This window comes from Carcharodon carcharias, chromosome 12 (assembly GCF_017639515.1).
Source record: "Carcharodon carcharias isolate sCarCar2 chromosome 12, sCarCar2.pri, whole genome shotgun sequence".
NCBI classification, from domain to species: Eukaryota; Metazoa; Chordata; class Chondrichthyes; order Lamniformes; family Lamnidae; genus Carcharodon; species Carcharodon carcharias.
Window position 1 is genome coordinate 118,571,410 of NC_054478.1, and position 16,620 is coordinate 118,588,029.

At 46.8% G+C, this 16,620-nt stretch overlaps 1 protein-coding gene across 5 annotated transcripts in view; it reads left to right on the forward strand.

Annotated features, from left to right (window-relative positions):
* Positions 1 to 16,620, forward strand: part of iqca1 (IQ motif containing with AAA domain 1) — a 259,787-nt gene that overhangs the window by 50,100 nt on the left and 193,067 nt on the right. For all 5 annotated transcript variants that reach the window (XM_041200968.1, XM_041200969.1, XM_041200967.1 and 2 more), the window contains exons 2-3: positions 1,224 to 1,551; positions 9,868 to 9,984. In XM_041200968.1, coding sequence (XP_041056902.1) covers positions 1,237 to 1,551; positions 9,868 to 9,984 — 432 coding nt within the window. In that variant the 5' untranslated portion in view covers positions 1,224 to 1,236. The remainder of the gene's footprint in view (positions 1 to 1,223; positions 1,552 to 9,867; positions 9,985 to 16,620) is intronic.

A 16,620-nucleotide genomic window follows, 5' to 3' on the forward strand; every position in this document is an offset into this window, starting at 1 on the left:
CCAGAAACTGAACTGGACTAGTCATATAAATACTGTGGCCATAAGAGCAAGTCAGAAACCAGGAATCCTGCAGCGGTCACTCGCCTCTTGACTTGCCAATGCCTGTCCACGATCTACAAGGCATAAGTCAGTAGTGTAATGGAATACGCCCCACTTGCCTGGTTGAGTGCAGCACCAGCAACACTCGAGAAACTTGACACCATTCAGGACAAGCAGCCTGCTTGATTGGCACTCCACCCACAAACATTAATTCCCTCCACCACAAATGCACAGTGGAAACAATGCGTACCATCTACAAGATGCACTGCAAGAACTCACCAAGTCTCCTCAGACAGCACTTTCCAAACCCACAAACACTACCATCTTGAAGGACAAGGGCAGCAGACACTTGGGAACAGCACCACCTGGGTGTTCCCCTCCAAGCCACTCACCATCCTGACTTAGAAATATATCGCTTTTCCTTCAATGTTGATGGATACTGGAACTCCCTCCCTAACAGCACTGTGGATGTACTGACACCACATGGATTGCAATGGTTCAAGAAGACAGCTCACTACCACCTTCTCAGGGTCAGTTAGGGGTGGGTAATAAATGCTGGCCTTGGCAGCGACGCCCACATCCTATGAATGAATAAAAGGAAAATCAACTTGGTTGCAGTTTGAAACCATTGGACACTAAGGGTGTTTACTGACATTTTAAGCCACTGCACAAAGTTGCAGGGAGGCTTGTGCTGAGCTGTGGATTTCAAAGTTGTGAGGTCGGTAAAGAAATTGGAGGGTCACTCAGCCAACCTCTGATGGAAGGCCCCCATGAAATCTTGTATCTTGGCAAATAACTGGGACACTGAAGAGAAATCAAAGTGAATTCTGGAGAATGGTGATATACCTTTTGAGTTGGTCCCAGGAAAAGTAAATGAACCTTAAAGATTGCATAAGGTAAGGGAACTCTTGGGGTTGGGGGGGTAGGAGGGGGCGGAATAGAAAGTAGAACTGAGATAATAGCATACATCTTTATAAACAGCAGTGTCAAGTTAATAATGCTCACTTTGTTTAATTCTGTTTGATATATAGTAAGGTCTGTTTTTTGTTTAAAAACATGAAATCTTGTGGCCTAATTCCGTCAGTTGATTGTTGGGTATTCAGGTTTCTTCTTTTAAAATTACTGGTCTCTAACTTTTTGTGCCTGTTATTCATATCATTATCCAACACTTTCTTTCATTGCAGAACTTACAATAAGATGTGGATTGAGACTCATGAGGCTCTGCATTACCTTCTGAAGCAGGAGATCACTGCCCATGTTGCTAAACCACAGACAGATCGCGTGATGATCTTTCAGATGCTGACAACTTTCTACATTAAGTATGTGCAAATTTTCCGTAATATGGAAGCTCTGTATGACCAGATTGTGCATCCTCAGAAGCGCAGGGTTATTCAGCATGTGCTGGATGGAATTATGGGCAGAATCTTGGAGCTAAAGAATGAAATGGTGAACCTGGAATTCTCAGAGTTTCACTATTGTGATGATGTCCTGCAGGATCTCAAGCTAACCCCGGTAGGTATGGTCCCATCATGCATTTAAAGGCAAGAGAAAGAAACTGATTTGCAAAAATACAATAGGTCTGATGTTTGTTTAAGAGAGACTGGGGGCTCAACTGCATAGCCCCTGAAATGGGCACAGGGATCACCATGTGTAATCATGCTGTGTGTAATTACACAGTGAGTAATATTCATGCTGCTTGCTCATCATGCTGCCTGCTCATTATCATTGCTTGTCACATACAGTCAGTGCTAATCATGCTGTTCATTGGTTCCACACATTAGCAGGGACCCAATCTTGTTTATTGCTAGCACTATTTAAAGCTAATTGCTTAAATCTAGCCAGGGCCTAAGAAAGGAAAGGCACATTGTGGCTGCTGGAGGTATTGACACCATTTGGAATAGGGTTGTGGCACAAAGGACAATGGCTGACCATATGAGATCAGGTTTTCACACTGTGCACTGGATGTCTTGGTGGAGGAGGTAGAAAACAGGAGAAATGTCCTGCATCCACAAGAGGCAGGAGATCCTCCAGACACTTGCTCAGAAGATGGTGGAAACAGCCACAGAGGACCTGAATACAGTGCTGCAAGAAGTTTAATAACCTCACACAAGTAATCAAGATCAGTAGCTTCATTTTTAAATGTTATATCCTACTGACTGCACCATTAACCTTAGCCACTGCACCATTCACTACACCTCCATCACCACTCACCTACCAACAATCTTCAGCAATCAGGAGACAAAATTAGCATTTATATGCTTCACCTTACTCTCACACACTTAGCATTGTTGCAATATAAAAACAAAAAACTGCGGTTGCTGGAAATCCAAAACAAAAACAGAATTACCCGGAAAAACTCAGCAGGTCTAGCAGCATCGGCGGAGAAGAAAAGAGTTGATGTTTCGAGTCCTCATGACCCTTCAACAGAACTGAGTGAATATTAGGAGAGGGGTGAAATATAAGCTGGTTTAAGGTGGGGGGCGGGGGGAGGGGGGGTGGCGTGGTTGTAGGAACAAGCAAGCAGTGATAGAAGCAGATAATCAAAAGCTTCAACATCTCTTTGTTCTTCTGTCTGTGACATCTTTTGCTCAGGTCATGAGGACTCGAAACATCAACTCTTTTCTTCTCCGCCGATGCTGCCAGACCTGCTGAGTTTTTCCAGGTAATTCTGTTTTTGTTTAGCATTGTTGCAAGCTATGCACCCATATCTGATACTTTGCGCATACTGCCATCTATTCATCCATGACAGCCACATCACTCAAATGTACTGCATCCAAAGGCAGCAAGAGCTAACCAAGGGCGAACATGTTCTAACCCTGATGGAAGAGGTCACTGCTGGTTAATGAATGGAAGAGCCATTTCTGAGGCCATGTTCAGCAACAGGGCTGAATCCATCGAAGATATCCTCATGTCTAATTCCCTGACTCAAATCTCACTTTCCTCTCATACCAGAATCATCTGACTTAAAAGCTGCAGAATGTGCAAGCTTCTTATTTTCCCCTCCCTGCTTATTGGAAACCCTGATGTGATTGTATGTTCATCAGGCAGTTAACTGCCTACATTTAGGGCTTCTGCCCCTTTAAGAGTGGAGGTCCTACCTCCAAGAGCTGCCAACCAAATGGAAGTGCAGCTTCCACTGCTGGCACTGCACCAGGCCCGGACCAGTGAAGATGGAGGCGGATTTAAGGTAAATTTGTGTGCCTTGCTGGGGCCCGCCAGGCTGGCCACCACGAGGGTGAGGAGGCGAGGGAGCTGGTGGGTGGTAGGTTTCAGTGGGGTTGGCCCTCCCAACACAGAGCCCTCCATGGATCGCAGTGTTCCTAATCAGGACAGCCTCTCCCTGATCCCACAAGGAGGCCATCAACTTTAACTGGGCAGCCTACCATCGTGGCATATGGTCCCTACTAGTGGTGGCAAGAAGTGGCCTCTAAGTGGTCCTTAATTGACAACTTAAGAGCTTCAATTGGCCTCTGGGCAGGGAAGCCGTTCCAGGACCTTCCCCACCCCTGAGTTAATTGGATGGCGTTGGGAAGGTGACATGCAATCTATCCTCCCTCATTTTCTCTTCCGATTGTACAGCCCTCAACCTCCTACCCATTAAGGCCACTGGTGAGACCACATCTGGAGTACTTTGTACAGTGTTGGTCTCCTTATTTAAATAAAGATGTAAATGCATTAGAAGCAGTTCAGAGAAGGTTTATTAGGCTAATACCAGGAGCGGGTTGGTTGTCTTATGAGGAAAGGTTGGACAGGTTGGGCTTGAATCCACTGGAGTTTAAAAGATTAAGAGGTGACTTGATCCTGATGGGTCTTGGTAGAATGGATGTGGGAAGAATATTTCCTCTTGTTGGAGAATCTAGAACTAGGGGTCATGGTTTAAAATTAAGGGGTCACTCATTTAAGACAGAGACGAGGAGAATTTTTTCTCTGAGGATTGTGAGTTTTTGGATCTTTCTTCCTCAAAAGGCAGTAGATGCAAAGTCTTTAAATATATTTAAGGCAGAGCTAGATAGGTTATCAGGTATGAAGGAGTTACAATCAGATCAGCCATGACCTTTTTGAGTGGCAGAGCAGGCTTGAAGGACAGAATGGCGTACTCCTGCTCTTAGTTCGTATGTGTGTAGAATTAAATGTGGATGATTCCCTGGACAACAATACACTGTAGTTAAGGCTGGGGACAAAGGGGAGAGCAAGATTACACATCAGTCCTGCTGCAAAGGACTTGGATAAGGCCCTTGATGGGCCAGACTACAAAAAAAGGCTTATGAGTGTACAAACCAAAGTGCTTGGCACATTGGGAAACTTGTTAGGAAGCCTATGATAAATGCCAACGAGAATGAAGGAATCCAACTTTGCTCAGAGCTTGGAGCTCATCTTTCCTGCATTCAGCTGGTGGCCAACTCCATCAACACACTTATCCCTAAAACCAAGGTGCAGCATCTGATTGTTGATGTCTTGGCTTTTCTGTTGGCACAAGCAGCTTTTCCCAAAAGTCTGAGCATAGCAATGGAGACCGAGACTGCTGTCACGCAATATCAGCTTGCTGCCATACAAGCTTACACTTAAACAAGTTTAACAAGACTGCTGCCATCATTACTGTGGTTGGCAGTGTTCAAATAAGTTCCAGGGTATGAAAATGGGCCAGCAGTCTTCCCTCCACAGAGCACTATGATTGCTGAGATTGCACCCCAGGCAAATGGCAGTGACTCCAAGGTGCATGAACCAGCTGCCCTTTCTCAGTACCACAGCATTTGTAATTTCAACCATGCCACTCTGCCAAGGCTCTTGTTGTTGCCTCTGAGTCAGCCAACCCAGATTGCTGCAGCCCATGCTGCAATGGTGCAGTCTAAAACTAGACCTTTAGGTCCAGAGCTGCTCTTGGTCATTCCCCAAGGCCATCTGCACTGAAAGTCAACAGGCTTTCACAAAACATGCTGCAGCCACTGGAGTAGCACCATATAGAGGCATTAGAACACCCAAAGGCATTTGGAAGACAGGCACTAAGGGAATCAACAAGGATGATTAGTTTCATTTTGTATACAACATGGTATGCTTTTATTTACAAACTTGGTTTAGAATGTGTATTTTGTGCTGGCTTTTATTTTTGAATTGTGGCTAAGATGTTTGGTAATCAGTGACAGAGGGAAGGAATAGGTGAATGTGGAATTGGGATTGTTGTTAATGGTATTGGACTTGAAGTGTTTCTCTCACATGATCCTTTTCCTTCTCCGCCACATCTTTTCTTCCTTATCCTCCTCTTACTCCTCTATATCTTATCCGCATGCTCGTGCTTCTCAGCTTCTTGCTTTTAGGTCAAGGCAGGGTCTATTCTCCCATAATGGCAAAGTTCTGTGGCATGCAGCATACCACCATAAATATTGAAGCCTATTATGGCATTGCTCCTTCAGAGCAACCAGGAAGTGGAATGGTTGCTTCAGGATGCCAATTGTCAGCTCTATCACGCTTCTTGTGGCAATATGGCCTCATTGTATCCATGCTACGCACATATGCTAGTTAATGCCACCTTTTGCTTTGCCGTGGTAGCTGATATATAACTGGCACATAGGACTCTGTAGAATGAATGTATCATGACTTTGTCAGGCTTGCAAGCACTGACCTGTATGATGTGCTTCCTCTAGCCACAATCAGCTGCATGTTGAGGAGATGGTAGAGTTAATATGAGGTGCACACAAAGTAAATGTGCATGCGGTAAATGGCCCCTTACACCATAAAGAAGCCTCCAGTCCTTAGGGAGGGAAGACTGCAGATGGCCTTGGAGGACGATCTTGAGCAGTTCTTGTTCTAGGAAGCTCAGCCTTGGACTGCTCCTTTGCAGCATGATGGCAGGAATGGCTGGCAGGCAACTGCAAGGGTATTGGCAAATGACAAGGGTGGGAGTACGAATGCTGTAAGCTTGAGAGAGAGGACATTCGGTGCATACGCTGCAAACCACTATCAGTCCCCTGGTTAGTGCCTAACCAATCCTGTTGAAGAGTCATATGGACTCGAAACGTTAACTGTGTGCCTCTCCGCAGATACTGCCTGACCTGCTGTGTTTTTCCAGGTATTTTTGTTTTTATTTCAATCCTATTAACCCTTTGGAGGACAAATTGCAAGACTTCTGTGACACTTTGAATGTTGCTATCCCAACCCATGATGGCAACAGTCTCAATTTTCACTGCAGCACGAGACATTGCTACTTGTTTTGCAATGGAAGCTGAGATCTGACATTGCATCATGGTTAGTTCCACACATGTGTTGATGGAATTGACAACCAGTTCCATGCTGGTTCCAAGCTCTGCACACAGCCCTGAGTGAAGTTGGTGCTGAGCTCCTCCATTACATTAACATTGGAATGAGAGGTTCTGGCATGCTTTCCAATGCACCAAGCATTTTGTGGTGTACAGTCTTTTTTCTGTAGTCTGGCCTATCAAAGTCCTCGAACACCTGAGTCCTCTGCAGCAAAACTTGCGTGTGACCTTGCTTCCCGGAAAGCTGGGTCATGTGTCATCTTGGCTTCTTGCCCTGGCTGAAAAGCACTTGTGCCTGATGTCTCACTTCATTAAGATTCCACTTCTGTGCTACGCTTTAAGATAGGCACAGTGTGAGAATCTGCGCTGGTGGCTGCAAGTGTGAAATCAAGTGATGGTGTGGCTTTATTATCACTAGGCGGAATTTTCCAACCTGGTTGGCGTGGGTGAGCAGACAATATGGCAGGAAGGGCAAAAATCGGTTTTACGTTGTCATGCAACTAGTTTGTGATTGTCTGCTTCGCCGCCACATGTTGGGAACGTCATTTTTATACATCTGCATCTAATTATAAGCCCTTCTGACCAGAATCACCCCACCGCATGTCAAATTTACCGCCCACATCAGCAGGAAAACAAACCGACGCAGAACACGAAGTGTGATGCGCAGAAGTTGTGACTTAATGTTAGGGGCTTGCTCGCATTGCGCACAACTGAGGAGCAGAAGGTGCTGGAGCTCGACTGCTACCGGATCCTGAAGGAACATGTGCAGCGCATGCTGGGTGGATTCTGATGGATATGGATCCACCACAAAGCAGCTCACGGAAGGTGGAAGGTCACAGTTGATACCTGGGGTCTGCTTCAGTATCTTGACCATGGGCTGCCACAGATGATTGTTCAGAGGGTGGAGAGGAAGGTGTACCAGAGAGGGTGGAGAGGAAGGTGTACCAGAGAGGGTGGAGAGGAAGGTGTACCAGAGAGGGTGGAGAGGAAGGTGTACCAGAGAGGGTGGAGAGGAAGGTGTACCAGAGAGGGTGGAGAGGAAGGTGTACCAGAGAGGGTGGAGAGGAAGGTGTACCAGAGAGGGTGGAGAGGAAGGTGTACCAGAGAGGGTGGAGAGGAAGCTGAAAGACATCATTACACATTAATCAGTGAAAGTGAATATATTTTCAGATTATAAAGTGACAAAATGAGTTCACCCGTGCGAACAGAAATTCTTAACTTTTCTAGGCCTACCACTTCTTCTAGCCGCTGCCCTGACATTCACAGCTGGAGTGGAGACAGCCTGTGCAATGGTTGACTCTGTTGCCTCTGATGACCTTGACATGGGTCCTCTGGAGAGCCGAAGCCTTGAGGCCCCGAACTCACTTTGGCTGCCCTCCTTGTGTGCCAGCTGCAATCTCTGTGGTGACAGAGGATGAGTTGAGGGGGGCGCAGGGAGGGACTAAGAGGGAGAGGACAGCTTCTGAGATTCATGAGTGGATAACCCAGGGATGTCCAGCAGCCGCTCCTTCTCCCTTCAGCTGCCTGAGAGCCCAGGCCTGACTACTTGAGGGGAAGGAGCACCTGGAGGTATGTCGAGGTGCCCCATTCCATCTCATGTTGCCACTCAGGAACTCACCCATGGCTACCGCGATGGCATGCATGTCTGCGCGCACCTCCACCTTCTGCTGGACCAAGGTCTCCATGGCGTCTGTCATCCTTCCCATGGCAACCTTCAGATGTGCACATGTGGGCACCACTTCATCAGAGAGCAGGGAATGCCCTCCTCCTACTCACTCTGTTGAAGGTTCCAACAGCTCTGCATCTGCTGACTCTCCTTGATGAGTTGGAAGGCCGAATCCAGAGGCTTGTCATCTGACACAGACCTCACAGGTGCCTCTTCCCCGACAGTCCTCCGGGAGCCAGAGAACTCAGCTGAACCTGCCTCCTTCTACTGCGGACATGTGTCTGTGCAGTGACCAGCAGATTGTGAACCCCAAGCTGCTCTAAACATAGCTCCCGCTGAGGTGTGTGCCTCTGTGCTGGTGGAGGATGTGGGTAAGCATTGTGACAGGTCTTCCAGGCTGCTTATTTGCTGCTTTTCAATGGAAGAGGTGCCCTCTTAGCTGGAGCTGAGGGACTGGCTGCTGAGGGTGTCGGTTACTTGGCAGAGCTCCCTGTAATCCAAAGTAGAGGTGATTAGTGCATGGCAACAAAGTAAAAAGCAGGAGAGAGAGCACCCACAGTTGCGTTGAAAGTGGGATGATGTGGTGCAGGACCCTCAAATGGGCATTTGCCGCCGACCTCACTGTCGCCACAGGTACAGCCCACATCCTCACCAGCCAGTGCGATGGCACACTCCTCAAAGTAAGTGAGGGACCTAAAGTAGGTCACTCCACCTCCAGTCTGGGACCTCTCCCTGCTGCTGTTTGTAAGCAGTATGGAATGTTTGTGTGGTGAGCGGACCCATGGACGGCATGAGGATGCAAGCTCGAGAAATGAGCCTGATGGAGATGTGAGGGTTTGTGTGAGAGTTAGTGGTGTTTTCCCTTGAGGTATGAGATCCCTGTGGATATGTGATGGTTTTGTGAATGTGAGTTGAGAGTGAAGAGAAGATTGACTTACCCTGATGGAACGGATGAGACTCTTTCTGTGCTGCGTGGCTGTCCTCTTTTGTAGGGCGTGGACATTGACCACTTCCCATGCTGTATTGGTGACCTTGCTTGCTGGCCTGCGTCCAAAGCAGGGGTAAAGGACATTACAGCGGGCCTCCCTTGCATCCAGTAGGCACTTGAGGGAGGCATCACTAAATCTGAAGGTAGCATGATTCTTCTCTTTGGCATCCATCAGTTCCCAGCGGCTTTCTATCCCTTGAAGAGTGCTAGCTCTTTTCAGGGGTGGCCTTTTAAATATGGCACCCAGTTTACTGAAGGACTGCAGTGATGGCAGGGTGGGTGATGCAGAGGATGCCCTGCCAAAGACTTGGCATCCTTCCTGGTAATGCATGGTATTGCACAGCATACTTGCCCCAATGATCTTGGGACCACCAGAAGCTACGATGAATCTTCCCTTTAAGCGATGCAAGGCTGACTTTAAATAGTTCTTGCTAGCTTTAAGTAGTGCTTAGAAGTAACCATACTGGGAAGTAAGCATTGTGGGATCCTTGCTGATGTGTGCAACCACTGGACAATATTTAGTGCTGGCTGCATGCAGAAATCATTAAAGTGAGGAGGCTGCACAATGTTGGCTGAATGGGTGTGGATTAATCACCTATCATGATCCCCACGCCCATTTTCAGGGACAAACTTAAACTCCTGTATGTTGGCTCAGTATTCAAAATAATAGAATAAATCACAACACCAATTGTATCCATTTGTAATTGATTTCAGTTATTATTAAATCAAGAAGTGATATAATTAAAATCATTCTGACAGCTGTATTGAATATTATCATGTATTCATCATTAATGACTTCTGGCCAGCATTTTCGCCTCACATTACTGTCAGAAAGTATAAAAGATGTCCTGATGAATGAATAATACTTCTTCTTGGACGCTTATTGCAAGGGTCTTTTACCTTTCTTAAATTAAATTTCACAGGAAGACCTAGAGATCCCTGTTCCCAGATACTTTGTCAAGGATAAACTGAAAGTTTTGAAGATCAGAGAAAACATTCTGGTGCGGATATTATCCCAAAGCTGGGCTCAAGTGGAACAAGTTAGTATTGACGGTGTTTTTGTCTTTAATTTCTTATTTCTTTACCTGTGGAGAATGTGATTAAAACCTGATTTTAAAAAGTTAAAGATGGCAGCCTTCTGTCTGTTATGCCCACATAATGTGCCCTCAAAGTAGATAGACACTTTACTTTGAAAATGCAGAATATAGAAGGGGCAGGTGACCTTTTGCATTTCCTGAACAGACACACGGACTGGGAAATCACAAACTGCAAACAACCTTCCCAGATGCTAATGACATCCCCTCCCTACTTCAATTAAAGAGGCTTAGAGTAACAATAAGTAATGGACTTGCAGGACTCATGGAGATGGGAATGCAAATAAAGATATTTGGAGGCTATTCATAACTGGAATGTTGATGGGGATATCAAACATTCCTCATTGTATGCCAGTTGCTTAGCCCATTAAACCCTTGGCCTGGACAATGGGAATGCCAATATTGTGGACGCATGACAGAAACAAGGTTATGGCAAGAAGCAGTTTATTAACTGTGATTTTGATAATTCTTGGGTCAGTCAGTCTAGGAGAAAAAAATACCACAGAGCGGGGAGATCTCAGCCCAGAAAACAAAGAACCCTGCCCAGAAATTCACCACAGGCAGAGAACTATGCCTGTAGATTATAACCTCACTACATGAGCTCGACCACAGCTTCAAGTAGAAAAGCCAGAAACCTGTTCCACTTGGACTGAGCCACTGTGTTCATTAGCAGAAACTTCCAACCTCCATTGTCTTCTGTGAACCAAGAGTGAATCCTCAGGCCTGCAACATTTGCAGCTGCTATCTCGAGACCTAACAGTAAAAGTGATTTTTTAAACTCTTTAAGAAATCTAAGTGAATGCCACTATTTTATAACCATCTTTTCGTGTGTGTGTGTGTGTGTGTGTGTGTGTGTGTGTGTGTGTGTGTGTGTGTGTGTGTGTGTGTGTGTGTGTGTGTGTGTGTGTGTGTGTGTGTGTGTACGCCTTGTGTTACGGTTACATTTGGATGTTTAGAAATAAGCCTACAAGAAAATCTGTCTTGTGCCTGTTCTTGAAAGTCTGAGCACTCGAGGTGTTAAAACATTTCTTTAAATCGCATCTTGTTTTGATTAGATGAGAGGTGAGAATCATGCTACCATCTCTCTTCTGTTTGTAACATGTCTTGTAAGATGATGGTTTGTGCTGTGGTGGCTATTTCTATGTTAAGCATTGCCTGTTGTGGCTCAGGAGCCCCACTCTGGCATAGCAGTCTGTCACATTTGTTTCATAGGAAGACAGTGGCTGAGAAGGTACATGATTCACTGGCCTGTTTTCCCTGGGCTCTCTTCTTGGTCAGGTGAGCTTTTCACCTCTTCTAATGCCCTTCCCAACAGTCAGCCTCTAGAGGTCGCGGCCATCAGCGATTGTCTACCTGCTGCCAGTGTCAATATCCGCCATCTTCATATCTCGCTTGCAGGTGCCCTTGTAGCGGTTGTATGTATGCCCTGGAGATTGTGACCCTAGTGCCAATTCACTGTACTGAAAGTTTTTTGGTATATGGCTGTCATCTATCCAATGAACATGGCTGATCCAGCACAGATGTTATTGGTTTAACAATGAGTGTATTCTGATGGAATTAGTATGCTCCATGATCACTGAATTGGTGACCTTGTCCTTCCAAGAGATGCCAAGGATACGTCTGAGATAGCCAAGGTGAAAACTGTTCATTCAGCCTTTTCTCCTGCCGAGCAAATGTTGTCCAGGACTCACCACTGACTTTGTTATCAAACCTGCTGACAAGGGTGGTGCTTTTGTTGTCTGTCGTACAGACCTCTACCTTGCAGAGGCTGAGCACCAACTCTCAGACACTTCTCCCTACCTCCCCTAGGCCATCACAGGTGCAACGGAGAAGGGGGAACTAAGAGAATGGGATGGAGTCCTTACAGGAAGCAGGGTGTGAGGAGCTGTAGTCAAGGTACCTGTTTGAGTCAGTAGGGCTTGTAATGAATATTGATGGACAGTCTATCACCAGAAATGGAGACAGAGAGGTCAAGGAAGGGAAGGGAAGTGTCAGAGATGGACCATGTGAAGGTGAAGGAGAAGAACAAAGTTGACGTTTTGAGTCCTCATGACCCTTCAACAGAATTGAGTAAAAATAGGAGAGGGGTGAAATATAAGCTGGTTTAAGGTGGGGTGGGAGTGGGGGGAGAGAAGTGGGGGGTGGGTGGTTGTAGGGACAAGCAAGCAGTGATAGGAGCAGATAATCAAAAGATGTCACAGACAAAAGAACAAAGAGGTGTTGAAGGTGGTGATATTATCTAAAAGAATGTGCTAATTAAGACCAGATGGCAGGACACGCAAGGTACAGCTCTAGTTGGGGTGGGGTGAAATAAGACTAACAGGGCATAAAAGGTATAGATTTAAAAATAATGGAAATAGGTGAGAAAAGAAAAATCTATATAAATTATTTCCTCCTTCCCAAAATCCACAAACAGGACTGTCCCGGTAGACCCATCATGTCAGTTTGTTCCTGCCCCACGGAACTCTTGTCTTCCTATAAAAACAAAAAACTGCGGATGCTGGAAATCCAAAACAAAAACAGAATTACCTGGAAAAACTCAGCAGGTCTGGCAGCATCGGCGGAGAAGAAAAGAGTCGACGTTTCAAGTCCTCATGACCCTTCGACAGAACTAGGTGAATCCCAGGAAGGGTTGAAATATAAGCTGGTTTAAGGTGGTGGGGGGGTGGGGGGGGGGGGGGTGGTGGTGTTGGGTAGGGGGAGAGAAGTGGAGGGGGGTGGTGTGGTTGTAGGCAAGAGCAGTGATAGAAGCAGATCATCAGAAAATGTCACAGACGGCAGGACAAAAGAACACATAGGTGTCGAAGTTGGTGATATTATCTAAACGAATCTGCTAATTAAGAATGGATGGTAGGGCACTCAAGGTATAGCTCTAGTGGGGGTGGGGGGAGCATAAAAGATTTAAAAAAATTTAAAAATAATGGAAATAGGAGGGAAAAAGAAAAATCTATATAATTTATTGGAAAAAAACAAAAGGAAGGGGGAAGAAACAGAAGAGGGGTGGGGATGGAGGAGGGAGGTCAAGACCTAAAGTTGTTGAATTCAATATTCAGTCCGGAAGGCTGTAAAGTGCCTAGTCTGAAGATGAGGTGTTGTTCCTCCAGTTTGCGTTGGGCTTCACTGGAACAATGCAGCAAGCCAAGGACAGACATGTAGGCAAGAGAGCAGGGTGGAGTGTTGAAATGGCAAGCGACAGGGAGGTTTGGGTCATTCTTGCGGACAGACCACAGGTGTTCTGCAAAGTGGTCGCCCAGTTTACGTTTGGTCTCTCCAATGTAGAGGAGACCGCATTGAGAGCAACGAATGCAGTAGACTAAGTTGGGGGAAATGCAAGTGAAATGTTGCTTCACTTGAAAGGAGTGTTTGGGCCCTTGGACGGTGAGGAGAGAGGAAGTGAAGGGACAGGTGTTACATCTTTTGCGTGGGCATGGGGTGGTGCCATAGGTGGGGGTTGGGGAGTAGAGGGTGATGGAGGAGTGGACCAGGGTGTCCCGGAGGGAACGATCCCTACGGAATGCCGACAGTGGGGGTGAAGAGAAGATGTGTTTGGTAGTGGCATCATGCTGGAGTTGGCGGAAATGGCCCTTAGCTTCTTCCTCGAACAGAGGCCCGAACAATCCCCATCCACCAGTACTCTCCTCCGTCTGGCTGAACTTGTTCTCACACTGAACAATTTCTCCTTCAACTCCTCTCACTTCCTCCAAATAAAAGGTGTGGCTATGGGTACTCGCATGGGCCCCAGCTATGCCTGTCTCTTTATGGGGTTTGTGGAACATTCCTTGTTCCAGTCCTACTCCGGCGCCCTTCCACAACTCTTTCTCCGGTACATCGATGATTACTTCGGTGCTGCTTCGTGCTCTCGTCGGGACTTGAAAAAATTTATTAATTTTGCTTCCAATCTCCACCCCTCCATCATTTTCACGTGGTCCATCTCTGACACTTCCCTTCCCTTCCTTGACCTCGCTGTCTCAAATCTCTGGTGATAGACTGTTCCCCAATATCCATTGCAAGCCTACCGACTCCCACAGCTACCTTGACTACAGCTCCTCACACCCCGCTTCCTGTAAGGACTCCATCGCATTCTCTCAGTTCCTTCGCCTCCGTCGCATCTGTTCCGATGATGCTACCTTCAAAAACAGTTCCTCTGACATGTCCTCCTTCTTCCTTAACCAAGGTTTTCCACCCACGGTCATTGACAGGGCCCTCAACCGTGTCCGGCCCATCTCCCGCGCATCCGCCCTCACGCCTTTTCCTCCCTCCCAGAAACATGATAGGGTCCCCCATGTCCTCACTTATCACCCCACCAGCCTCCGCATTCAAAGGATCATCCTCCGCCATTTCCGCCAACTCCAGCATGATGCCACTACCAAACACATCTTCCCTTCACCCCCACTGTCGGCATTCCGTAGGGATCGTTCCCTCCGGGACACCCTGGTCCACTCCTCCATCACCCCCTACTCCCCACCCCCACCTATGGCACCACCCCATGCCCACGCAAAAGATATAACACCTGCCCCTTCACTTCCTCTCTCCTCACCGTCCAAGGGCCCAAACACTCCTTTCAAGTGAAGCAACATTTCACTTGCATTTCCCCCAACTTAGTCTACTGCATTCGTTGCTCCCAATGCGATCTCCTCTACATTGGAGAGACCAAACGTAAACTGGGCGACCGCTTTGCAGAACACCTGCGGTCTGTCCGCAAGAATGACCCAAACCTCCCTGTCGCTTGCCATTTCAACACTCCACCCTGCTCTCTTGCCCACATGTCTGTCCTTGGCTTGCTGCATTGTTCCAGTGAAGCCCAACGCAAACTGGAGGAACAACACCTCATCTTCAGACTAGGCACTTTACAGCCTCCGGACTGAATATTGAATTCAACAACTTTAGGTCTTGACCTCCCTCCTCCATCCCCACCCCTCTTCTGTTTCTTCCCCCTTCCTTTTGTTTTTTTCCAATAAATTATATAGATTTTTCTTTTTCCCTCCTATTTCCATTATTTTTAAATATTTTTAAATCTTTTATGCTCCCCCCACCCCCACTAGAGCTATACCTTGAGTGCCCTACCATCCATTCTTAATTAGCACATTCGTTTAGATAATATCACCAACTTCGACATCTATGTGTTCTTTTGTTCTGTCGTCTGTGACATCTTTTGATGATCTGCTTCTATCACTGCTTTTGCCTACAACCACACCACCCCCCTCCACTTCTCTCCCCCCACCCCACCACCTTAAACCAGCTTATATTTCAACCCTTCCTGGGATTCACCTAGTTATGTCGTAGGGTCATGAGGACTCGAAACGTCAACTCTTTTCTTCTCCGCCGATGCTGCCAGACCTGCTGAGTTTTTCCAGGTAATTCTGTTTTTGTCTTGTCTTCCTATGTTGACTCCATTCTTTCCCCCCTTGTTCAGTCTCTTCTCACCTCATTCGTGATTCCTCTGATGCCCTCCTTCATATCAACATTTTCCAGTTTCCTGGTCCTAACTGCTGCCTCTTCACCATGGACATCCAATCCCTCAACCTCCATCCCCCACCTGGATGGTCTGAAGGCTCCCCACTTCTTCCTTGAACAGATGCCTGAACAATCCCCATTCACTACCATTCTCCTCTGCCTGGCTGAACTTGTTCTCTCACCGAACAATTTCTCCTTTAACTTGTCTCACTTCCTCCAAAATAAAGGGTGTGGCTATGGGTACCCTCATGGGCCCCAGTTATGCCTGTCTTTTTGTGGGGTATGTGGAACATTCCTTGCTCCAGTCCTACCAAGGCCCTCTCCCACAACTCTTCTTTCAGTACATCAATGACTGTTTCAGTGCCGCTTTATGCTCTCGTCTGGACCTGGAAAAACTTAACAATTTTGCTTCCAATTTCCACCTCTCTCTCACCTTCACATGGTCCATCTCTGACACTTCCCTTCCTTTCCTTAACCTCTCTGTCTCCATTTCTGGTGATTGACTGTCCATCAATATTCATTACAAGCCCTACTGACTCAAACAGGTACCTTGACTACAGCTCCTCACACCCTGCTTCCTGTAAGGACTCCATCCCATTCTCTTAGTTCCCCCTTCTCCGTTGCACCTGTTCTGATGATGCCATCTTCCAAACGGTACTTCTGACATGTCTTCCTTTTTCCTTAACCAAGGGTTTCCCCACTGTGGTTGACAGGACCCTCAACCGTGTCTGATCCATCTCCCGCACCTCTGCCCTCAACACTTCTCCTCCCGCCCAGAACCATGATAGAGTCCCCCTTGTCCTCATTTTTCACCCCACCAGCTTTCACATTCAAAGGATCATTCTTCGCAATTTCTACCATCCCCAGCACGATGCCACCATCAACCACATCTTCCCCTCACCACCCCCCCACCCTTATCTGATTGTGGCCTCAACTCCATCTTCCTGCCTACCCCAATATCCTTTGACTCCTTGTTAGTTAACAATCTACCTCCTCCTCCACTCCTCTCTAGGGAAGAGTGTTCCAAAGGCTAATGACCCTCAGAGAAAAAAATTCTCATCATCTCATCCTTGAAAAGGAGTCCCCTTATTTTTAAATGGTGTCTCCTGGTTCTAGTTTCTCCCACAG